General features: G+C 41.4%; 1 protein-coding gene across 14 annotated transcripts in view; it reads left to right on the forward strand.

Annotated features, from left to right (window-relative positions):
• The first annotated feature begins 1,256 nt into the window (after positions 1–1,256).
• LOC115765792 (regulating synaptic membrane exocytosis protein 1) overlaps positions 1,257–25,737 on the forward strand; it is a 38,926-nt gene continuing 14,445 nt past the window's right edge. For 8 of the 14 annotated variants that reach the window (XM_030709487.1, XM_030709486.1, XM_030709488.1 and 5 more), the window contains exons 1-6: positions 1,257–1,490; positions 1,600–1,804; positions 4,665–4,790; positions 4,863–5,213; positions 6,017–6,605; positions 18,290–19,290. In XM_030709487.1, the coding sequence (XP_030565347.1) occupies positions 1,381–1,490; positions 1,600–1,804; positions 4,665–4,790; positions 4,863–5,213; positions 6,017–6,605; positions 18,290–19,290 (2,382 nt within the window). In that variant the 5' untranslated portion in view covers positions 1,257–1,380. Of the gene's footprint in view, positions 1,491–1,599; positions 1,805–4,664; positions 4,791–4,862; positions 5,214–6,016; positions 6,606–16,505; positions 16,574–18,289; positions 19,291–20,602; positions 20,805–20,989; positions 21,302–21,626; positions 22,181–22,243; positions 22,382–22,886; positions 23,022–23,669; positions 23,853–25,737 lie in introns of all 14 variants that reach the window. The other 6 variants (XM_030709493.1, XM_030709492.1, XM_030709495.1 and 3 more) reach the window with 2 other exon arrangements.

The following is a 25,737-nucleotide window of genomic DNA, read 5'->3' on the forward strand; positions in this document are numbered from 1 at the left end:
AATTCGGGAGCACAGTTTGTCGGGCCTGGTTAAGACATACATAAAAAGCACTTCAGTATGCATGCTGTACTTTTGTTGTTGTCTGACGCATGCAATTCACAACTGGTTAAAGCTTGAGAGAAGCTGGATATACCTAAAATAGCTATACATATTACCTGCTTAATGATGTTTATACCTTGTTGTTTATTGATTTTATATATTTTTATGTAATGAAAGAACGAACCAATAACCTCGAATCAAATTGAATATATTTGAAAATTGCTTTCAATTGTTGTAATTTAATAATAATACTATGCATTTTCTCTATCTTCACTTCTCTCTCTCTCTCTCTCTCACTCTCTCTTCCTTTTTGCTCTGTCTCCCTCTCTCTCTCTCTCTCTCTGTATCTCTGCAGTGCTGACCACTGAAATTCTTTTGAATAAATAACGCACGCTAATCGCTTAATGGCAAAACAAAGATGCCTTCGCCTCACACACCACAACAAGAAAAACAACAACAACAGCAAGAGCAGCAACAACAACAACAACAGCAACAGCAGGTGCAACAACCATTTGGACTTCAACAAGCAACGCAGACAACACTTCAAATAGCCACAACAACAACAACAACAACAAGGCCAGACAGCGTTTCAGAGCGCTGACAAAATGAAACAAAAGCATAATCGAGCCGCAGTAAATAAATGTTGCTCCTAATATGAAAGCAATCTAAAAATACCAAAAAAAAAAAAGGAAACTGACCTTGAAGAGGTCAAAGTGCAGCACACACACACACAAACACACACATACATCATCACAATCTCATACCACACAACACACATACACATCCACATCTGAGCGAAAGGAAACTGCAAAACTGATCAGCGCCATTAAAAAGTAAAAAGTTTCAACGAATTTCCAAAAGCCTAAAAAAAAAATAAGAAAAATAAAAGAAAATAAAAGCCAGCGAAACCGACATCTTATAAAGTTCTTAAGGAAACACAAAAACTCAAAAACAAATAGTAAAAAGTTAAATTTAGAAATTTGCTCTGTGATTTTCTATCAGAATGGTTTAATAATCCAAATAAATTTAAATAAAAATAATTATAACAAATTAAATATAATATTTATAAATATATTGCCTAAATGCATTCAAAACCAAAAATTATTTAAATATAAAAAGAGAAGCTTTAAAAATTCCCAACAAAACCAATATAAATGATATAAAAGAATAATATTTAATTATATACGCGTTTACAAGCGATTTATTAACTAATCAATGCAACCATAATTAGTTTTTATGTGAAAAACCAACGAAACATAAGCCGCGGCCCACAACAACTACATTCCAGAAACAGTTCCACAATCAGTTCCAATTGCAGTTTCAGCTGAGCGCTCTTTAGCCATGGATGAGATGCCAGATTTGTCGCATCTGACGCCGCACGAGCGCATGCAAATTGAGAATGTGCTCATGCGGCAAAAGCAGGAGGAGGAGAAACAGAACGAGATAATGCGGTGAGTAGCTGATAACAGTAACATAAGGCCCCTCGTCCCCGTTAAGCCGAGGTATGCAAGTGCAAAACCGAAAACTAACTCAACCGAATGCCAATGCACTTCCACACAGCCGAAAACAGGACGAAGTTGTCACACTGGAGATGCAAATCCGGCAGCGCTCCGAGCAGCAAAAGAAGGCCGGCGTCGAACTGGATGCCACCTGTCACATATGCCTTAAGACCAAGTTTGCCGATGGCGTTGGCCACATTTGCCACTACTGCAACATACGCTGCTGTGCCCGCTGCGGTGGCAAAGTGACGCTGCGCAGCAACAAGGTAAGCCAAGGGGGGGACTTCGTGTGTATTTATGCGAGTGTGTGTGCATCTCAGCTGACAGCCTGGCAGCCGCCTGACAGCCTGACAGCCTGACACATTTTCCAGTTGGCAATTTTCAAGTGCCATTAGACGCGGCTGTCACTCGGCGACGCGTGAAGCCAGCAAAATGGCAACGAGTCCTGCTTATTTTCCAGCCATTGATAAATTGGATGACACTCTGTCGCCAGTTATACTGGCCGCGTCCTCGCTTGCCTTCAGCGGCTGCTGCTACTGCTACTGCTGCTGCTCATTCAGGCGGCCCATCGCTCATACGCCCCGTTGGCCAGCACTAGCTGCCAATTGGCCAAACGCTGCGTGCACCACGCATAAATAATGGCCATCGGGAATATCGCCAACGCTCGACTATAAAACCCAGCCAATATTTATTGGGCGTTTAGCATTTGCTAGCCAATATATGTCGGCTTGGGGCAGGGTCAATTCGACGCTTGATTTTTGACATTGCAAGACAACAACAGCAACAAAATAGCGCACAAGGTTACTGAAATTCAAGCACAAAATAGTTTTCCCATCATCTATGCCAAAGTACATCAAGCACAAACAACTTAAGGATACTTTAAGAGCAGTTTTGTGTCCAATATAACATTTAAAAGTAGCTGAAAGATTAGCCTTTAATGGATAAGTAAGCAAGCTTCGAAATAAAATAATTGCTCTTTAGAAATCGACAGCCCACTCGAAAGTACTTTTTATAAACACAAACCCAATAAATCGACAAAAATAAAAATATTAGCTCCTCAACAGTCGATACCTGGAGTCGAGGGATATCTTTGTATACCTCCTTAACGAGAAAATAGACGTGCTTTTAGCTAAAAATAAATTAAATAAGCCACACCAATGATTTAACACCCTTATAGACATGTTTTATATCAGATTGTTCCAATAGAACGCATATGGTACTTATTCCGATTTGAAACAGCACTGCAGTAATGTAAGGGGCATAGAAAACCCTGTAATTGCTGGGCTTATGTAAGATGCTATTCAAATTTGTTAAAGATATATTCAAAAACTAAAGTGAGTTTCGAACAGGAACTTAAATTCGACTAATCAGACCGGATAGCAATATGATATAGTGATATGGTGGCTTATCTTGAAAGACTTTAAGCAACAGAGCAACAGATAGTCAACAGTGATATATCGACTCGGCTATTGATGCTGATCTAGAATAAATATACTCTTTGGGGTCGGAGATGTGTCCTATGCTTTTACACATTTCATGTACAAATTATAATGCCTACTTTACAAGGATATCAAATGCTAAGTCTTCAAGTTTCCAGCAATAAAGGAAGGCACTTTCTAAAAACTCTATAGTTTATTATACTTCCGTGTCTGTCGATTCTTACCTAAGCAATTGTAATCCCTGTTAGGGAAAGAAAGGTTAAGACGTGTTTTAAACTGGGTATTCAAATAACAGATCCCAGAACCAGACAGACAGACAAGAGCTAAATAATGATTTATAAAAACTGAGACTAGTTTGCATAGAACCAGATACACGGGCAGGGCTATATGGACTCTGATATTGATCATAAATATATATATCTTTTTGGGACCGCAGAGGGGTCTATTTATGCTTAACACATTTCATAATAAAAGTGGAAGGGCTTAAAAATATGATATGATATCTGGTTCAATCAACTTGGTGTTTCTGGCAAATTCTGTTAGTGCTCAATAACTATCCAATTTTTTAAATTAATAATCGTATCTTATATTGCAAGTTTCATATTTAATCAGATCAGTATCGCTTCACTTGGCTATATTGCAATAATATATATAATAGTTTCAAAGATCTGGCAACACCAATTGAAGGCATGTTTTAAGTTAGTCAATAGTCTTTCAGGAAAGACTACGACTCCCGCTAACTGGCTTTCAAGAACCTGGTCGAGAATTATATGTGTATGGCTCGCAGCGTATTTAAATTTCGCAGAATTAAATTGCCGTTGACGTCTCTTGCAGTTCTTATGTGCAACCCTTTTTGGGGGTTTTTGGTGCCCTTACAGCATTTGGCACACCATTTCACAATGCATTGCATTTCAATTACACGTTTTTCAATTTTTATTTTGCCCAGTGAGCCGTGACGGGTTGGCTCTTGCCTGGGCTTATCATTTGCTGGCCACGTTGCCAAACGTTTTGTTGAAGCTTTGCCAAGATGTCACCGAGTCACACATACATAGAGACACATGTTTCTATATTCTACACACACACACACACACACATACACACACGGACATACACTGGTTTAGGTAAAAGCACGATGAGCACAAAATGAGAAGGGAAAAAAATTTTAACAATTTTCGGCATGGAAAAGAACGCGAAATAGAATTTCAATTTGGCTTACTGACAATATCAACTGTCATTGAAATGGGAGGCACGAAATATGAGCGACATATGAACCAAATGGAAGAAATGTTGCTGTCTCTCTTCCACCTCATCGTTCTCATCCCCATGCTCCACATGATTATAATCATCATAGTCACCACCGTCATCATCGTCTTCCTCTATATGCCCAATGAGCAACCAGCTCCAATGCCACTGGGGACAACACAAGTAGAAGCTGCAGAAGCCCGCAAAGTACTCGCCACGGCCGCGCTCAATATACGTAATGAGGTGGAAGCTGAAGGTGCTCCACAATTCCCACAGCTTGTTGAAGTAGAAGAGAAGTCAAGATTCCCAACGTCCTCCTCAGGCAGCTGTTCCATGCCGCACCCTCAATTTGAATGCCGTTGCGAATGTTTTATTCCTTGATTAAGTTCTTGTCGTTGACACTCACAGCAAAGTGACTGAGTTCGAACTTGTTCTCCTCCTGCAGGTGATCTGGGTGTGCATTCTATGTCGCAAGAAGCAGGAGCTGCTCTCCAAGACTGGCCAGTGGATCAACAAGACAGCGGTGCAACAAGATGGTTTCATCAGGCGCATCGAGCCAGATGGCAGCAGCGTAAGTGGGGCAATTGTAAACCCAGTCAACCGAACGAGCTTTGCAACTAACTTTCTTTTTTTCTATCTGCAGGACATCTCGCAGCAGGCCATTGTGGATCCGCACGACACAACAGACAAGCGGCCCAAGCTGGAGCGCACACGCAGCGCTGCCGAGAAAGAAAACCTGCCCATGCAGCGGGCCGGCAGCATGTTGCGGCGTCAATACTCGCAGCAGGAGCAGCCCACGAATCGTCGCCTCTCCGTCTCGGACAGCGGCATGGACCCGATGAGTCCCGGCCAGCAGCAACAGCGCCAACGCATGCAGCCCATGACTCCGCAGCAGGCGCAGCAATACCAAATGCAGCAGCAGCAGCAGGGCTACGGCCAGCAGCATCCACAGAGATCGGGTGCCTATCCCGAAGATGATCCGCGTTACTATCAGGTGAGCTTTCATTTCCTAGAAGGGTCTTGCTCCTGTGAAGTCGAAGCAGTTAACCAACTCTTGTCCAAAAAAAAACTAGTTACAAATTGAACGTCGATACTAGAGACTGGATTACTTTTTATAAATATATTTATATGGATATTGTACGCAGAAAAAGTTAAAACCATAAAAACTAGACTTACCTTAATTAGTATGAGAGACTCGTATACAAATAAGTTTATAAGATAAGTCAAGATAAGTTCTTGTATGCAATAATATGCAAGGGCTTTTGTTTCAGAGTATCTCCTAGTCGACTAGAGCACTTTTGCTTTTATTTACTTTATCGAATAAAGGGAATAAACAGACAATACGAATGTTGTGGAACTCTTCTATAGAACTCTTTAGTTCTAGGAATGCTAATTTTTCTTATTAAAATACGATTTCAACATTTGATTTATTTCTTCGAAAAATGTTGTAGGGTTTCTAAGAAATAGTAAAAGGTTTTACTAAATGAAAATAAATAAAAATTAAAATTTTGAAATTAAAGGCGACAAGCGAACATAAATAAATTTTATTAGATAAATCAAATATTTGGTGATTGTAATTTCTGGTTATTTATTGCCGTAAAAGCAAAATAATTAAAATGTTTATCTGTCTGCTGGTACGTAAAAAGAACCAAATTCGTATTAAATCGATTAAGTGGGCTAGAATTGTACAAACTGGATAAGGCCTTGAAATAATTTGAAAGTTTGGAGAACTAGCTAATATTATTATTTTAACTTGACAAACATTGGTTTTAATTATGAATTTCTCAATTGCTGCAGGGCGAACTGGACGGCCTTATGCGACAACATCCACATCTGGCGCATCCCAGCCAGCTGCAGCAACAGCAGGCACATCAGCAACATCAGCAACAACAACAGCAGCAGCAGCAGCAGCAACAGCAACAGCAGCAGCAGCAGCAACAGCAACATCACATGCCACAGCAGCAGCAGCGCTCGCAACCGCAGCAGCATCCTCAGTATAATGCACGGCAGCAACACCCACAGCAGCAACAACAGCAACAGCAGCAGCAGCAACAACAACAACAGCAGCAGCAGTCGTATCAGGGGATCGCGACGCACGCCCAAATCCATCAGCAGCCATCGCAGCTGGGCGGTGGCTACCAGAAGCCGCCACCACTGACCCGTAATCTGACGATCAGCGGTGGCCATGCCATGGACGCCACCTCCTACAACCAGCAGCAACAGCAGCAGCATCAGCAGCAACAGCGCAGAGCCCTGGCTGGGGCACAGTACGCATCGCAGCAGCAGCGCTCGTTCAGCAGCTCCGAGGAGGAGTTCCAGAATCATTTGATGGCCGCAGAGGCGCAGGTGCAGGGGCACACGCCGAATGCTGGCAGCGATTATGACGGTGAGTTGTTGCGTTTTCTCCAATTTGCACTCCTGTATGTCTTCCTTGCTATCTCTATCGCTCTGACTGTCTTTCTTTAACTGTAACTGTTGATCGCGTTAGCGCTCGCTCGCTCTCTCTCTATCTCTGTTCCTCTCTCTCTCTCTCTCTGTCTCGCTCTCTATGTATTGCTCTCCTTTAACCGTTCTAAGTATCCAGCCTAGGCGTATATAAAAAAAAAAACATTTTCTGTTTTGATAAAAACTCTTAGTTGTTACTGTCTCTATGTATCTCTCTCTCTCTCTCTCTCTCTCTTTCTCAAACTCTCTTTTGACTCGCTCGCTAAGAATATGATAATTTTTGCCACAAAAAAAATATATATTTTTAAAATATATATTTTTATATAGATAATCCTTTCAAAAAGTAACACACTGCAGCTCTCTCATTGGTGCGTTGTCTTTTCCTTTAGCCCTATTGGCTTTTCCACTAACGAAATTAATAAATGTGTTTTCTTGAAGCAATATTTTCCAACACTTTTAATCAGCTATTCTCACACCATTTCAATGTTTTATTTGTTCCCCCTTTTTGTATGTATTTAATAATTAAATGGCTCTTTTAATCCTAACGTAGCTCAACTTAGTTTAAGCCAAGATTTAAGCTATCTGTAAAGTTGTATACTATAGTTAGTTAAACCTAAAGTAAGTTCGCTTTAAGTTTTGTTTGGCTGCCACATTGTGTGGCAACATGGCCACATTCTGTTGACCCGGTTCGCGACGCTGCAACGGAACGGCGGAAGTCTTAAATTTGCACATTATTTTTCACTGTGAAAATTGTTGGCCCAAACTGCAAACTGGAAAGTTTTCAAATGCCACAAAGGAAAATGCAAGTTGCATGCACCGCATTGCAAAAATAGAAACCAAAAGCCGCACACACACACAGACAGGCACACAAGGGCCATACACACATTCTCTTTGCTGGGAAAACATTTGGAGGTGCTTATCTTGGGGCCACTTGACTCTCAACAACAACAGCCGCAACCGCAGCCGTGGCAGGAGCAATGGCAACATAAACGAAATAAAATAAAAATAATTTGTTGACCGTTTGGGTAGTGAAGGGGGAGGAGGGGCGAAGAGGTAGCAGCGGCGGGCAGCAGCTGGCAAAAGGACCGCGACAAGTGCCCACTTTTGCACCCTGCATACTTTTAGGCGGGGCATTTTCCTCCGTTTTTATTCTTTTGCACCGCTGCCCGTTAAATGCAATCAGCATAAATTATATGCAGCAGCATGTCTGCTGATGGGCTGGGCGGGGGTCGGAAGGGGGAGGGACTAGGGCACAGCTGACCCGAAAACACATTTTCCGAGCAGCAAAGGCAACCACAAAGATATCTAAAAGTTGTTGGCTAGTTGCAGTTGACTGCAGTGAAGGTAGTTAGTGGGGTTGAGGGGAGGGGTACTTTGTAGCAGTCTGAAGGGGGGGGTTAAGAGCACTGTTTCCTGCTGCTCATGGCTCATGTTTTGCTGAGCGATGTCGCCGGCGACACTGTCAAGTGCGTTGCCGGCAAATTTATTATCCTAATTAGAAAGTTTCTTGTTGGCACTTGGCTGCAAGCCTCAATAAGCAGCCCCATGCACCGTGCGCCGCGCGCCGCGCCCCGTGCCCGAAGTCCGCCCAAAAATTCGTATTGTTTGTGTTGGGTCTACTGCGAGAAGCAGGCGCATGCAACATGGCGACTGGTGATTTAAAATTGTACTTTATTTTTTATTGCTGCACATTAGCGTGCAAAGTTTCTGGCAAGCATGTTGCATTTGCCACGCCCCGACCAGCAGCAGCAGCGCCCACTAGCTCGACATCAAACTAGCATATAATAATTATTGATTTCAACTTTGGCCCCGCAAAAACTGAGTGAGAGTCGTTGTTGTTGTTGTTGTTGTTGTTGTTGTTGTTGTTGCCTGTCAGCCAAGTTTTCTGCGCCTTGCTGCAAGAAACTGTGGCATAAAATTAGGCGCAAAGTTTTCGGTCTACCCCCAGCAATGTCGATGAGCAGGCACAAAGTTGGCCAAAACTCTCGCAACTGCAATGCTACCTCAACTACTGATAGGGTACCAGCACCTCTGGGAAAACAGGCCCCCTTACTATAACCCTGCCCTCTCGCCGCGCTGAGATTGTTGCAGCTGATTTAGCGTGCGCCCGGTGCAGCTGCACTGACGTATTCTGTGAACATTCACCACCACTGAGCCACGCGCCACGCGCCAGCCAAAGTCACCACAGCCAGTCGCAGCTCACCACGGTGCTGTTCACAATAGTCTCACACGCAAGCCGTCCCCAGGCGTCATGCGTTGGAATATTCCCAGCCACAAATTGGAAAATTCCCACACAAACACAAACGGCATGCCAGACGCATGCGCTGCATTGGCATGCCACCGCCTCCTCACACCCCCTTTTACCATACCCCCCCCCCCCCCCCCTTTTCCCTCTCGCCATACTCGCTTGCTATTGCATGGCAGCAGCAGCTGATGATATTGCGAAGCGCGCCTAGTGTCAAATTTATTTGATTTAAACAATAAATTGTATTTCCCTTTATGAGTTAGCGAAACAACGACCTTCCGGCTCATGGTTAGCAGTGGCCAGGGTATTAAGTGTTGGGAGTTACATTGACTGTGTCAAGGGGTTGCGCACATCCGGTGAAATGTTTATAAAATCAACTAGTTCCATGCCTTGGCATTTGAATGCTTATGTTTGATTGGTTTTAATTTAGCAAATACACGAACTAGTTTCATGATTTGGCATTTGAGTGCTTTATTTAATGAGATTCTCGTATAGATCAAAGAACTAGCTCCTTGGCATTTGAGTATCTTCCAATACAAGATCTAGTTCCATATTTAAACAAATTTAAGTCTTCATTTTTCTCATTTGCGATATAAGAAGTTTGGCCACACTTAAAAATTATATGAATATTAATTTATACATATTTATGCATATAACAAATGCATACTGAAGACTTCTGGGAAATTTAAACTATATTTCGTTTTATAAGTAATCTACAGAAAGACCAATCGGTATATTTGCGTCTTATCACTTTTAATGATTATAGTAAACACAGTAAACTACCCTATATAAATAATTCAGTTTGTGAATATTTAAGTATTTAACTTATATTTGTATATATATTTGAAGACCTAAATTGCAATATCTTTAAGTTCCTTCATATAAGAAATATTTTTAAAATACAGTTGTTTACATTGCGAAGCATTCTTAACCTTATCGCGTTCGCGCTCTGTCTCTTGCATAAATTAAAGGTTATTTCACTGACGTCATCCACTCTCACGCCCTCGCATAGATCACATTACCCAAAGTTCTCGGCGTCGAGCTGTCAGTGGATGGCGCTGCACTTTACTCCAAACCTTAAACCTCCTGCTCGCTTTATTGGAGCGACGTCATTTCATTCACTGTATTTCTTTCATATCATGCAGCGTCATGCTTTTTACTACGAGTTCGTAAACAACAACAACAGCAACAACAACAACAACACAATAATAACAAAAACAACAACAACAGCAACAAGCACTAGAACTAATGCAATTGCAATACAGTTAGACTGAACAGTTAGTCAAGCATCCAACACGCGCGCGCCTTCGCTTCTTGGACTACGGGTTGAGGGTGGGGCCGGGGCCCGCTCTGGAAAGCAAAGGCAAATACGCTGACTTTGCCATTCGCATTGGTGGTGGAAACAGCACGCAAAAAAACACAAACACAATGCCCCAACAACGGTGTCAGTGGCAGTGGCAGTAGCAGTAGCAGTAGCAATAGCAGTAACAGTAGCAGTGGCAGTAGCAGCCCCTAACCCCGCCTGACCCCAGCGTACGGCAGCAGCTGTCAATGTTATCGCAGTCAACGTCGCTGTCGCCTCGCAGTTGACGTCGCAGTCACTGTGGCCACGCTTAACTTTATTTTTAGTTGTGCATTGGAAGCGCCATGGGAAAGTGCTGCTACAGCAACAACAACATGGCGAACTTGTAACATTGTTATTGGAAATTTCGTAGGCTCCCAGCACCAAAAACAACAATAACAACAACAACGAAGACAACTGTGACTACTACAACAACAACAACAAGCTAAGGGTAGGCGCCGAAGGAAAGCGAAAACGTAAAGCAAAATTCCATTGAGGTTTTTTTTGAAATCGAAACGAAATTAGTTTTCGATGAACTTTAAACGCGAGTAAACAGCCGCTGCGGGCCACGTCGCACGCTCGCACGTGTCGCAAAACCCAAAATAAAAAACCCAACAAATTAAATAGTGTAAATTATCGCACAACCGAGGCGAATTTCGTGACACGCGGAAAACATTGTGCGAAATCGAGAGTGAAACTCAGCGAGCGCCTCAAGCTTAAGCCCAAGAGGTTGTGCTGCTAAACAAAAAACTGTAAAAAACAACCTTGAAGGCAATGTAAACCAAAGAAAAGTAAATAAATAAATAGCAGAGAGAAAACAATTGCAGCGCAAAGACCACGGTCAAATCGTAATTGCAGACATTGAGTATTAAATAATTCAAAACTAGCCTTGTGAAGGTTAAACGTGTCACAATTTACAAAATGTCATCTTAGATTCCACGGAAAGGTACAAGTTTTCAGCAAATTACAGAGAAAAGAACAGAAAATGCAATAAAAATAAATTAATTAATGAGAAACTGTGAAATAATTTCGCGTAAAGTATATAGTAAAGTGCCAAAGCAAGAGAAATCGCCAATTTAAAATGAAAATGATGAAAACATGAAAATGCCTGCCAAACATATTTTGTGCGGGCGCCAGCCACGAAAATGCAAACAAAATTAAATCAAATCAAGGCATAAATCAAATTTTGGCTAGCCTAAAACTGCGCAAATCGCGGCGCCCATTGGACGCTTTTGCATAGGGCCACCCGCACACACACGCAAACACACACACACACACAGTCACACACACACACACACACACACACACACACACACACACACACACACACAGTCACACACACGCGCGCACACCTACAGCTGGCCCGCCTAGGCCATTTTCTTGCGTGGGCAGCAAAATAAATTATTCTTATTATTCTTATTCCTCTTATTATGTTTTTTATTTTATTGGCATTTTGGCATTTTGCTTTGCCGCCGAAGCGCGTGGGTGAAAATAAATAGAAGAAAGTTTACGATTTGTTTACTGTACAGCCACGTGTGTGTGTGTGTGTGTGTGTGTCTGATGTGTGTGCATGTGTGTGTAGGCTTAGGCCATGTTTGGGCATGTTTCACAATTTGTGCTGCTAATTAGGCGAAGCGGCGCAGCCAAAGCAAATATAAGTGGAAAGCCAATAAACAAAATAATAATAATACACTAAAATATCAAGTCAAATGCTTTAAATCGTGTGCTTCAATCGAAGGAAATAAATTGAAATAAATATTAAACACCTATAAAGAAAAATAATTGAAGACTTTACTTAATACATACCAACAACAACAAGGTGAGTGGCCATTGCAGCAAGTGCAGCTACAACAACAACAACAACAACCACAAAAGCCACAACAACAACAACAACAACAACAAGCCACAGCTTGCATTCAAGAACAACTACAACAATTGTTACACCCACCACACACCCACAGAAATATGCTTAGACACATGCCACACTTAAAATGCCAGCAGTTGCAAAATTTAAATGCAAAACGCAAATAGATTAGCTCACACAAGCAACAACAACAACAACAACAACATCAACAACAACAACAACAACAATAACAATAAATTGCAGGCATGTGCCAAAAATAGTCAAATCTGGCAGTAAAAAGAAACAGACACAACACACAAACAAACAGACAGCAAAAAACCGCTGATAAAAAACACTTAGACATACACTGTAAAAAATCATAGGCAAATAGAAAACATTTCGGCATGACCGGAAATTTTCAAACCAATGCAGATGATCGATAATTTGCAGATTTTCTATTCGATATTTTTGCATTAAATGGAATTATCAATGTAAAATCAAAATCAATGAACTTAAAGCTTAAAACTATTATAGTTGAATGGTGTTTACAAATTAAAGGGTAACTTCATGGATAAATTATTAATGATAAATGGCATTCAACAAAATTCTTTTAAATTTTAGTTTGTTCAATTTAAATAGTTAATATATATATTTTTTGAATCAGGCAGGAAATTTCGTGTTGAATTTCAATTGAGCACATCTAAAAGCCAAGCGTCCTTTAACCTGCGTTTAGTTTCTTCCGATCCCTTATATTATAATTAATATAAAAATAAAACCGTTACTTATCAATATAATGCCAATAAATTTCATGTCATAATCAAGCTTAAAATCTCCCATTAAAATCTAATATGACTGAATATAACAAGTTTCTCAGCTTATTATTATATAAAAATGCGTCAGCTTATTGGCAATTGGGCAGAATCCTTTATAAAAATATCTATTCAAATTTTAAATATTGATCTTAGATTGAATCTTGCTCTTGAATGTTAGCAGGAATTTAAGGTAAACCATCGCGCTTCCACTCGTCCGTTTGTCCTTTCTTTTTTTAGCTTTACGCAGCAATTAGCTTCCGCTTGAATAGCAATATTAAAAATAAAATTGTGTTAGTTTTAAATAACCTAGCTCAAACTGACCTACAGTAGAGCACTAGATAATAGATAATATACCATAATAATAATTATATACTCGTTAACATTCGATCAACCTCTGCAATGATATTGAAAACTGTGGCCTCAAATGTCAAATCAAAAAACGCTTGTGCAACTGCAAAATTCAACCCCATCCAACACGTCATTTGCCATCAAAAAAGTCCTTTGTGTTTTTGTGTTTATTTGCATTTCGATTAGAGCGTAAAAAAGGTTGCCACCTATTTCTTTTTTTTTTTTTTTTGTTGGAGCCAAGTTTAATTCATGAATAAAGCGAAATCAATAACCAAATAAGCAACTGGCCAAATGACAGCCACAAAAGGCAGTCAAAACGCGAAAAATGTCGCATATGGTGGCAAAGCTGTAAATAAGTAAATAAATATAGACCACATGCGGAGGGGGTGTATGTGTGTGTGTGTGGATGTGTGGGTCTGTGGATGTGTGGGTGCTGTTGACCAGCCTATTAAAATATGCGAACCAATGCAGCCGTGAATTCGAGACGAATTTAATTAAAATGTTGACCGACACGCTAACAGCAAACGGTGCGTCTGTGTGTGTGTGGGTGTGTGGGTGGGTGTGTGTGTGTGTGTGTTTGTGCATGTGCAACTGTGCGTATGAGTGACATTAATGCGAACATGAGGGCTGGCCAGGCGCTGGGATAACACGAACAACACCAACGCATTTTGTGCGTGTTTCTGGTTGTTGTTCGTGCTATTTATGCGCCTGCGTCTGTCTGTGCACGTGCGTAGGTATGTGTGTGTGTGTGTTTGTGTTCTGTGTTTATTTGTGTGCGTGTTGCCTGCTGGTTTAAAAATAGCACAAGCTGTTCTCGCCTGCTGTGCTTTTGCCAGCCGCGATGCCCAAACACCTCGCAGCCGGCCCGCCCAACGAATCCATCCGCCCACTCCCAGCTGTCGCGCTCTCAGGCAACTGGCTACAATTTATGAACAAGAATATAAAACAGGAAGCAAGAGTGGCACACACACCACCCCACACACACACACACACAGACGCACACAAACCCACACACACTCGAAGCACACCAACAAACAAAAACAAACTAAGACGAAGTTTGTTTGATTTCGGCATCTTTTTGTACCCTGAACTGATTGAGAATGGATATCAAGGGTATATTAGTGTTGTGTAAATGTAGGTAACAGACAGAAGAAAGCATCTCCGACCCTTAAAGTATATATATTCTTGTTTGGCATCAATAGCAGAGTCGATTTAACCATCTCCATGACCTTAGAACCTATAAGAGCTAAAGACTTGAACGTTGTGTTTTCGATAATCGATAACTTGCCCCGTTCCCAAGCAATCGATAAAAATATATGTCTAAATCCTGCTTTTCTAGCAAATTATCTTAGGTCTTAAGAACTAAAACCACAGCAAATTTGACAGTTAGCTTCTAAAATAGTATAAACAGATCATTTTATTGCTTCTTTTTTCAAGTTCGCTTGTATGCCTTTTGGCAATCGGTGTTGGCAGAAGTAAGTTAAGGGTATCCCGCAGTCGGGCACTCCCTACTAGAGCACTCTTACTTGCTTGTTGTGCGTTTCGCACAATGCGATGATTGTGCAAAGCTAGGCATACATACACATACAAGCACACACACACACACACAACAAAGGCAGCCAAGCGTCCGTGTTTTTGTACACTTTATTGATTTTTGCCATCTTTTGCGCCTTCTTTTCCTGTTCGTCTTGGGCGCCACCTCTCTACTTCTCTCGCTCCGTCTCGTTCACTCTTCTGCTGTCGCTATCGCTCTGTTTCTCTGCTGCTTTCTCCACCTGCTGCAATTGTGCGTGAATTTCGGCATTTGACTTTCAAACAACACTGTGCTACATCAAGGAATCTTTTTTTTTTTTAATTAATAGGAGGAGATTGCAACTAATATAATGGTTTGGCAATATAACTAGATGGGACTGCTCTGCTTTTCAAAATAAACGAAAAAGAAAGGCTATCTTCGGCACGCCGAAGATCTAATACCCTTGCAGACCCAACCTTTGCATAATGCTTATAGTGCTTTGGCCGTATCTAAGAAGCACAGGGAAAATAGTTAATGCCGAATTTGGTCAAGATATCTTGAAAAACAAAATGTTTTGTCAAACAAAAACTTAATTTTCGACCGATCGTTCCTATGGCAGCTATATGATATAGTGGTCCGATCCAGCTGGTGACATATGTATGTGCTGTGTGCAACAGAAAGAGGGACTTCTGCAAAGTTTCATTAAGATAGATTTAAAACTGAGAGCCTAGTTCGCAAAGAAAAAAGAAAGAATATTGTAAAGCCTTTCACCAACACCTTTTTATTTGATTTTCTGGTCACACTTAGGGAGTAGGGAAAAAACTTTACAAATTGGTATGACAGTGTAATTTACTTTAGTTGTTTTGTTTTCGTGAGTTCTTTTGTTTACACTAAAACGCCGTCGTTGTTGTTGTCGTTTCTCATTGCTGTTTTTATGTTTTTATATATATATATATATATATATATATATATATATATATACGTATATCTGTTATTTTTTTTTGTTTCTGCGTTATTTTGTCGTGGTTACGAGCACAATAAACGTTTTATATCGTGACCAAAGTCAGAAGAAAGTATGCCAGGGGTATGGCCCACAATGGGAGCACAATTGATTGTGTGTGTGTTTTTGTGTGTTTGTGCTGTTGGAAGCTAGTTTTGAGGCGCGCTGTGTATGTGTGTGTGTTTGTGCCAAGCCTAAGAAATGGACGCAGTGCGTTTTTCAAACAATTTACATTCTGCCCACAGCTTATAACAAAGCAAATTATGATCTAGTAAAAGTTAAAATAACTGTAAGAACGCTTGATTAAACACGTATTAAATTGATTAATAGGCGCTTATACATAAGTGCACGCTCGACTATAGATATACTATTACTATATTCTATATACTATATACTATATACTATATAGATATACTATAGATATATGTAGGCATTGAAACCCTTGAACCAATATTAGTCGTAAGTTTTAAGCTAGTTAAGTTACTTTAGAGTCTAGCTAAACCTAAGTAGAGCGATCACAATAACCTAATGCCATATCAATGTCACACTATTATTGTTTATATTATATAAATATATTTTCTCCACTCTCTCTTTCTATTTGTTAATCCACTCAAACCAAAAAAAAAAAAAAATGTTTATAACAATTACTCAAAAACTTGCCCACCCGCCACAAACTATTTTGCAAATTGAAACCTAATTATGTTGCAAAAATACCAACTACAACAATAACAACAGCAGGTAATTTTGGCGTCGTGCAAAGTGTCCAAACAAATCTCTCGCCCGGCGATCTACAGATTCATGCAAATGTAAGCAAAAAACAAAAACAACAACAATGAAAAAATCAAATGAAAATTTAAATTTTAAACAATTTTTACTGCGTGTGTACTTTACCTTATCATTTCCTTATGATTTGTGAAACCCACACAATGGAATGTACATTTTACAATCAATGTCGTCTCTGTCTCTCTCTTTCCTTCTTCATCCAAACTTTTGTTCATTTTTGAGCACTTTCCACAGTCCACACTCTTTAGTCTTTATCCTCGTTCCGCATTATTTTTATTCAAAGTTTGTGTGTGAGTGCGGAGTGCTCAGTGTGAGAAGCGCATAGAGGCGTCTTCTTCTATGGCACTTTGCTACCGTTTCTTTTGTTGCTTTAAAAAAATCCCCTCTTCACTCCACACGTTTTTGGAAAGCCCACTCCTTCACACTTTCGCTCGTTGCGCTGTGTACACATTTTAATTTTCTGTATTCTTCTCGAGTTTCTTTTTCCAGTTTTAATTCCTTTTCTTTAAATTACTTGTAAATGTATATTAAAAAAAAAAATAACATAAAAATGAAAAAAAAAAAACAAACTACGTGAAGAATTTGCATGGATATCGTAACGCTGTTTCCTGTTTCCTCCTTACTTCAACAACAACAACACAATGATACTCTGAACGCTTAATTCCTAACACGCTTCACAAGCTCACTTAACAGATTAGATTTACACATAGCCACTGCTCCCGCTCCCTTTCACTCCATCTGATCAAGCCAACCGTAGTTGTTCTAAGGCCCAACCTATGCAAAAATCTGAATTGTACTGAGCTCTAAACAATATAATGTCTTAACATCTTTTAGCCAACACAGATAAGTATGGTATTATAGTATTTCGATATATAAAACTATATATCCAAGTCCCAGGCACAATGATCCCCCATTCATGCCTTCTCTGGCATGCTAATCTGTATATACATACAAACCCCAGCACCTTTAAAAAAAACTCTTTTAAAACTACACGTATATAGACATAAATATAAATTATATGCTAGGACCTAAAGTCGTATAACCGTTTGTCAAGTTTCCGATCTTTATGATCTTCATATGCTTTGTAACCTTCGCACCGACTACAGCTCTGTCAAACGTAGGTCTACTTAAAATAGATATCACTAAATACATATACCCCTTATACATAAATACACCTTAAGCGCCTTTTATACAAGACCATTACAACTCTCTTTGGGGTTCTATTCTCAGCATTAGCTGTAATGCGTACGTTCGGGGATCCTGAGTGTTGGGTTCGCTGTATCCCTGATCAGTTAGGATCCGTTTGTAAGCTGAAACTTGGAGTGAATAATGTCGATCTTAAAAGTTGACCCCCGTGCTCTCGTTCTGGTTAATGCTGAAAATAGTTCCCACATCTAATCGTACATACAAAAGTCCTTATTATTTTATTTAAATGATATATATATATATATATTTTACATACAATAACGACACCACCATTATGCAAAATTTTGTATATATTTAACAATACACTTGTTAAAATTGCGCCGAAAATTTGCTAAAAGGACAACAAGCTAATGTCAGACAAGCAGCCACAGCGAATGCGTCAAGAAAGTTAAAGAAAATCGAGCAATTGAGAAACCAGAAATACAAATTAGAGTCTTAACCTCCCCGATTAAGTACTAACACCCCAATAGACCACCCACCCACATAGCCAAAGAGTATATGCCAACCATTACTAGTACATCCTACATCTACAGGCGGGCGTCTACAGGTGCGCACGGATCCCTGGCGCCAGCAGCGCAGCCTCAACGAGCGCGATCTACTCACAGTCGGCGGCTCGTACAGTTCGAGTGACTCTCGGCTGCTGGGACACACGAATCAGCGACTGTACGCATCGGCGGATCAGCGAGATCGTTACGAGCTGCAGCTGCAGCATCGCGAGCGACTGGAACAGTATCCGCTGACGAGGACAGCGCGCCTGGACGTGCAGCAGCGCAACTCGCTCAATCGCAGCAATCACGAGCGAGCGCCTGGAGCTGGCGGAGCTGTTGTCGGACCTGGTGCTGCTTCTGGTGTCGGTGTTGGTATCGGTATCGGTGTCGGTGGTGGCGCCTTCCGTCGTGCTCCGCCCTTGTCTGCGGCCAACGGCTACCAAGGCAGCAGCAGCAGCAGCACCAGCAGCAGCTACTATCCGCAGAGCCACAGCAAGCCGCAGATTGTAATCGGCGCGGGCGCAGGCACGGGCACTCCCTATGAACGTGGCGCCATGTCGGCCACAGCTGACGGCGCCAGGGGCAACCTGAGCCGGGAGCGCGGCCTGCTTAGCGCTGGCGGTGGCGGCGGCAGCAGCTCCCTCAGCTCCACAGAAGCCGCCTACTGGGATGAGCCGGCTGGCAGCACATCCTCATCATCAGCGGCGCAGGACTCGCGCCGTTTCACCGAGCGCAGAATAAAGAAAACTGTGCGCTTCGATGCGCACGACGATGAGTCACTTCTGGGGCCGGCTGGCACCGGCACAGCCACTGGCGGTACGGGCACACTGCCACCGGTGACCACTATACTGCCCTCTACGGCCGTGGATGTGGGCGCGGCCACGCTGCTGACAAGCGCAAAGCTGGCCCAGCCACTGGACGGCGACTGGTCGCGCTGGGATGCCGAGCGTCAGGGTAGCCAGGACTCGGCCACCAAAGACTCGGGCATTGATACGAGCAGCACATTCACTAGCAGCGAGGATTCGAACCGCGGCGAAGGCCCCAAGGTACACGCCAGCAGCACCAGGCGCAGGCAAACAAAGCGCCCAAAAAGACAACCCAATCCCAGCCTGAAACAGGGCTTCCACACGTTGCATTGTCTGTGTAGAGTCTGAGTGTGTTTTATGTGGTCCCCAGGAATCGCTGTCTGTCTGTCAAACTGTATATGATACTAAAAACTCCGCAGCCAATCAGTCTCTTTTATATATATTTATCTCTCTCCTACATCCTCTCTCGCTCTCTTTCTTACTCTGTCTCTCTGTCTCTCTCTCTCTCTATCTCTCTCTGTCTCTCTTAAACTCTGTTTGTTGTTCTTGTCATGGTTTCAACTCGATCGTCTAATCAATAACAAGAGCCTTTCACATTTTTCCCTGTATAGCGCTAGCAGTCTCTTAACCCCCCTCTTTAGTTTGCATACCTTGTAGGCCAGATCTCTCTCCCAAGTCGAATATCTATTAAGCCAAGAATTTCAGCCATTTACAGTACCAACAACTATACATACAATCGCATGCTTAAACATATAACAACTCTTAATTTTCCAATAACTGTTTGCTTACTGTTGTAACTGGCTTTTGCATGAGGACCGTGGTATTAAGCCAAGCACCCGACAAGCACGCTCTTAGTTCCGGTTCCAGTTCCAATTCCAGATCACTCCCACAACTACTGACCTAATTTATTCAAGTAGCCAATACCCATACCTGCCATATAATATTTAGCACGCCTTTTATCGCATGATCTTTAAAAGTTGTATTCACACATCACCCTAACACATTTTTAAGCATTTTTGAGTTCGCAAAGATTTTGAAATAACATTAATGCTCTAATCGAAACTAGGTGTGTGTTCTCAAAGTAGGTATATTACGCCAAACTTAACGCAACTCGAAATGTGAATGATAACTATTCTATATACTATCTAACTTTAATACAATATCCAAACAGCCTACCGTAGCAAATGTTTCTAGTTCGTAAGAAAAACTGAACTGAATGTAAAAACCAAATGTACAAAATGTGTTTCAAATATTGTTTTCAATTGTTGTTAATCATTTTTGTTTATTGCCTAACTGTAAGTTTTTAGATCTAATCTATCTATAAGACTTTTGTGTGGTGTAAATCTAAAACTATAAACCATTCTACTTCCTGCATACGAACATCGACATCACGCTACACCAAAATCAAAAATCAAAACAAACAAAACAAAAATTTCAAAATCTATGCAAAAATAACATCCACGATCTCACCCCGACACCCGTTTGATCCGCCCATCATTCCAACCATCCAACACCATCCGCACTGCGTGTACATACTGTCGTGTATCTATAGAATCCGGTGAATTGGCACACATCCGCGGATAATACTCGCATGATTGGTCACATGATATTACGTAAATACTATGATGGGGAAGATATATTAGGCTTAAAGGTGAACGGCGGTCAGCCCATCGGCATTGGAGGCCCATGCGGCGCCATTGTGGAGAAGGTGAAACGGGGTTCGGTGGCCGATCTCGAAGGCTGCATACGACCAGGTAAAGATTCGAATCACGGCAACATTTACATTCGCACATCTCTTTCATCATCTCTCTCTTTCTCTGTCTCTCTCTTTTTCTCTGTCTCTTTCTGTGCCTGTCTCTGTGTCTTCACACACTTCGCTTATGTCCTCGATTCATTCACAACAACACGAATTCATTGAACGATCATTTGAACGCTGCAGGCGACGAGATCATCGAATGGAACAGGCGCAGCCTGCACAATAGGAGTGCGGATGAGGTCTATGATATCATCGACGACAGTCGACTGGATGCACAAGTGGAATTGGTTGTCTGCCGGCCATTGCTGCTGCCCACTGGCGCCAGCAGCGTCGACAGCGGCGGCAGCAGCAACGTCAGCCCCAGCAGCGCCTGCTCCGGCTCTGGCAGCAGCATCACGCGTCGCTCCTCGGCCAACTTTCCGCACAGCGGTCTGGCTAGTAGCATGGCTGGCAGTGCGGTCGTCAGCAGCGGCGGGCGTTACATACAGCGTAAAGGTACATTGATACAATGACGGTGGGCAGGGTGTATGTGTGTGTGCGTGTGTGAGTGTGTGTGTGTATGTATCAGTGCAAGAGTTGATATATAGTAGAAAGAACGATATCCTTGTTATCTAGTCCAGGCCTGTTGATCAGGCCATGCGACTCTTCATCCTAGCCACTTCATTTACCCAGATCTCCATATATTCGACCAGCGTACGGTGTATGTCTAAGCCACACAGCAAACAAAACAGCAGCAGAATACCAAATCAAATCAAATGCAATTTAGCGTGTTGTTTAATCTATGTACTTTATATATATTCTTCTATATTATATTCTGCAGCACCCGGCATTGAGGCGCTCGAACTACATCGCGAGAAACCGAGCGTTCTGATCACATCGCCCGGCTCACCGGATCTGCTGATAAGTGGTTCGGCCAACGGACTGCGGCACCGTGGCGCTAGCACTGGCAGCTCCGCGCAGCAGGCACAGCGTCTGGAGGCCAGTCACAGTCACAGCCACAGCAGCAGCGGCAGTGGCAGCAGCAGCACCAGCAGCGCCACCCTACAAGCCGCCGTCGCCGCCGCCGCCGCCGCCGCCGCCTCGGGCGGCCAGCACAGCACAACGACGGCAGGCCACCACCATCATTGCTATCCGGCAGCGGCATCACCGCCATCGCACGCTCACGCGCATCCGCATTCATATTCCCACCCGCACAACCACTCGCATGTGCCGCATTATGGCATGGGCGTAACCACACAGCCCATACCCGTCGAGGGGCGGCTGCAGCTAAAGCTGGGCTACGATCAGAATACGTTGCAGTTGATCGTGACGCTGGTATGCGCTACGGGTCTGTCGCTGCGTCAGAGCGGCGCCGGGCGCAATCCCTATGCAAAGGTGAGTGAGCTGCAGGTGAAGCGGATGGAAATTCTTAAATGCTAATGACCCAAATGCTTACAGGTGTTCCTTCTGCCCGATCGCAGCCAAAAATCAAAAAGACGAACCAAAACCGTCGGCACCACCTGCGAACCACGTTGGGGTCAGACGTTTCTATACTCGGGTCTGCGACGTTGCGATCTTAATGGTCGACTGCTCGAGGTACGTCGGCCTCAGAGACTTTTATTGATCATCCCAATCATCCTCCAATTAATCCCCTCTATTATCCTCTACTGATCTTTTCTTGTATATCTTTTAAAGTACACTCCAGTAGTTCCTTTAATAGATCATGCAGATGATTTTCCAATCGTTGCTCAAATTAGTTCTCACTTATTCTCCAATTAATCCGTAAATTAATTCTCATATAATTTGATTTTCAAAATATTCCATACTTTTTCTTCTTTTCGAGTATTCGTATTCCTATTAATCCTTTAACTATAACTATAACCAAACCTATTCGAGCATTCGTATTCCTATGAATCCTTTTTAAAAAACTTCGCATTGTTTGTTTTTTATTGATCGCAAAACAGATCCTTTTATAAATATAGCTCTTTACATGTTTAAACTATCTTTCTATTGATCCTCTTACTGAAAATACCTACTACTATTCATCTTGGCAATATTTAATATTCTCATCCGCAATATTAATATATTGATCCTTCCATAGATCACGCTCTGGGACTATGTGCGCTATGGCGCCAACGACTTCATCGGCGAGGTGGTCATTGATCTGGCCCATCACATACTCGACGACGAGGCCGAATGGTATCAGCTGCAGCCGCATCAGGACAACTCCCATCTCGTATGTCTTGTCCAGGGAAATCGCAAGCTTTTATTTCGTTTCACTTATCCTTTGGTTCGTTTTATGTTCGTTTTATGTTTTATTCCGGTTCATTTCGCTTCATTTCGTTGCGTTCGTTCTTACCTAAATGTTGGTGTTGGTAAACGTGAAACCCTATTGAGGTTTTCTAAGCTCCCCGGAACGAGGTTTGTTGAGCGAAAAACTTAACACAAAACTGAAAATCAACCAATTTTACTTGTTTTTTTTTTACTTTTATTTTCATTTTCGGTCTTTTTTTTATTTCATTTATTGTCTGTTTGATGTTCACGACTTTACGTTTTGGTATTCTAGATGTAATGTTTACCCCCCGCAGCCGTTCAATGAAACAAAATTATTAACCCAGCATTGCCATATCTTTTGTTTTTATCGTGCACCCGCAAAAAATATAATAAAAATAAACACCAACTTCCAAATGACCACCTACCAACAACCACACAACAACATCGACAACAACAACTACATAAAACTTAAAACATCTTGAACAACACGTGCTCTCGCTCGCTCCGTTCCGTTCTGTTCCATTCCAATACATTTCAACTCAAAATTTATGACAACAACAACAACAACAACAATATTAACAACAACAAAAACTAAAACTACGATGAACAGTTACGTGACGAGGGCAGCGATGTGGACGGCCTGATACTGACACCCACAGATCATTTATCACCGCCCAGCACGATGTCGCGTCTGAGCGATTCGGACACAACGTCCGAATGCGACATCGATGGAACGACGCCCGGCGCCAGCATATCATCTATGGGCAGTTCCACCAGCCCGCCACTGCTCGAGGTAACAAGAACACCACTACTATCAACAACAACAACAATAACAACAACAACCATAAACATTGAGTGTCACTTAACAACAAGAACTACAAAATTAAATGAAAATATATATTATTTATGTCATATATATATATATATATCATATGTATATATATATATATATATATATATATATATATATATATATATATATACCAACGAGCTACACATACATATACATAGAGTAAATGCAACAAGAACTGACAGCAACAAGAGTGAGGACGCATAAAGGGTCACACACACACACAACTTGCCACTTCCAGAGGCACTTTAACAAGCTTTAACACACACAGGAACCACAGCCACACAAAAACGTACACCCCGCCTTGCTCTCTCTCTCTCTCTCTCGCTCTCTATCTCCGTTCCGCAACAAAGCGTCGAAACAGTTTCGTCCTTTTTCATACACTTGCAGAGAATTTTGTTAGAGACTATTCTTACATTTTAATCAAAAGCTAGAAAAATGTTTTTATATAGTTTCCTTTCACATGTTCTATTGCCTATTTAATATCAAGATATTTAAGTCCCGAATCACTTTTTAAATAGAATAGAACAATTTTTTCTTGGATTTTTAAGCGAAGCATAAAATATTTTGAGTGCAAAAAATTGTTCATTACCAAGGCCGAAAAAAGTTTGAGTACAATAAATAAAGGTTTTTTTGACCATAGAATATATAAAATAGATAAGAGAACAATAAAATAAACATTAAATAATCCTTCAGAAATATTTATTTTATATATATTGTAAAACTCGTATAGAATAAATATTAAGTTGGCATATAAAGGCATTTGACCAAAGATAATATAAATAGTATTTAAATTTACATTGTCTTTGACATAACCCTCTGCAAGTGTATTTCGATATTGTGAGACGACCAAGTGTTCTTTGTCCCCTTTTACACTGAACTCTACTCGTTTTCTTGTTTTCTTATAGTGTGCGTGTATTCTTTTCCTTAAATGTGTCTCTAATATCACAATCAGAGCATCCTCAGGCCAGCTCACCAGCTATTTGGCTGGCCAGTTTATCTGGCTTCATATGCACAAATCACGCATTCGCCCCATTGTCGAGTTTCATGGCATTTACCGCCTGAAGGGTTCATTGCTGTTCCTGTCAGTTACTTTGCATGCAGGCTAAATTCAAAATCCAAGTACTCATTCCCTCAGATTAGATCACTTACACATTCTGAAGCCATTCAGTGTACATATATTTGCATATATTTGGAAACTGTATAAAGTAATTTTTGTTTAATGTTCTATATTTTCATTTCATTTTCCTTTTTTTATTACACTTTTTTTTATTAATAATTGGTGTCGTTGTTTCGTTGTTCGTGTGTTAAATTTTTCTCTCTCTAAGCTCTTATTTCTGAACTCTAAACTCTAAACTCGCAGCTCTATGTTTGTACTAAACCAAAATCAAAACTAATCCAACAACAGCGCGGGGTGTTTGAAGGTTCTACGCTGAAGGAACATTCAACGCTGTCGATCTCTTCTTCATTTTTTTTATTGTTTTACTTAAGCATCAAGTTTCAGCTAACAACAATCTTTGCATATAAGATCAAAGTAATCATATATAGAGTTTAAGTCTTTTAAGCAAATGGTTTAGGTTAAGAAACCGTGTAAACTTGAAATCTTGAGAACACATACTAACTGCATAAAACTGCCGACTGCCAAAATGGGCGGTAGTACTATAGCTAAAGATAAACTGAAAATATCTAAACTTAACTTTGCAACAAATCACCTAAGAACAAATTATTTATACCAGCTGCACCTTGAGCATTTAGTCTTTTAGCCCGCTTTTTGCATGTCTATCGCTTTTCCTTTCAGCAAAGAAAACCTCATGCTTCCCTTTTGTGA

The sequence above is a fragment of the Drosophila novamexicana genome, unplaced genomic scaffold (genome assembly GCF_003285875.2).
Source record: "Drosophila novamexicana strain 15010-1031.04,08,12 unplaced genomic scaffold, DnovRS2.1 tig00000986-arrow-arrow-pilon, whole genome shotgun sequence".
Lineage (NCBI taxonomy): Eukaryota > Metazoa > Arthropoda > Insecta > Diptera > Drosophilidae > Drosophila > Drosophila novamexicana.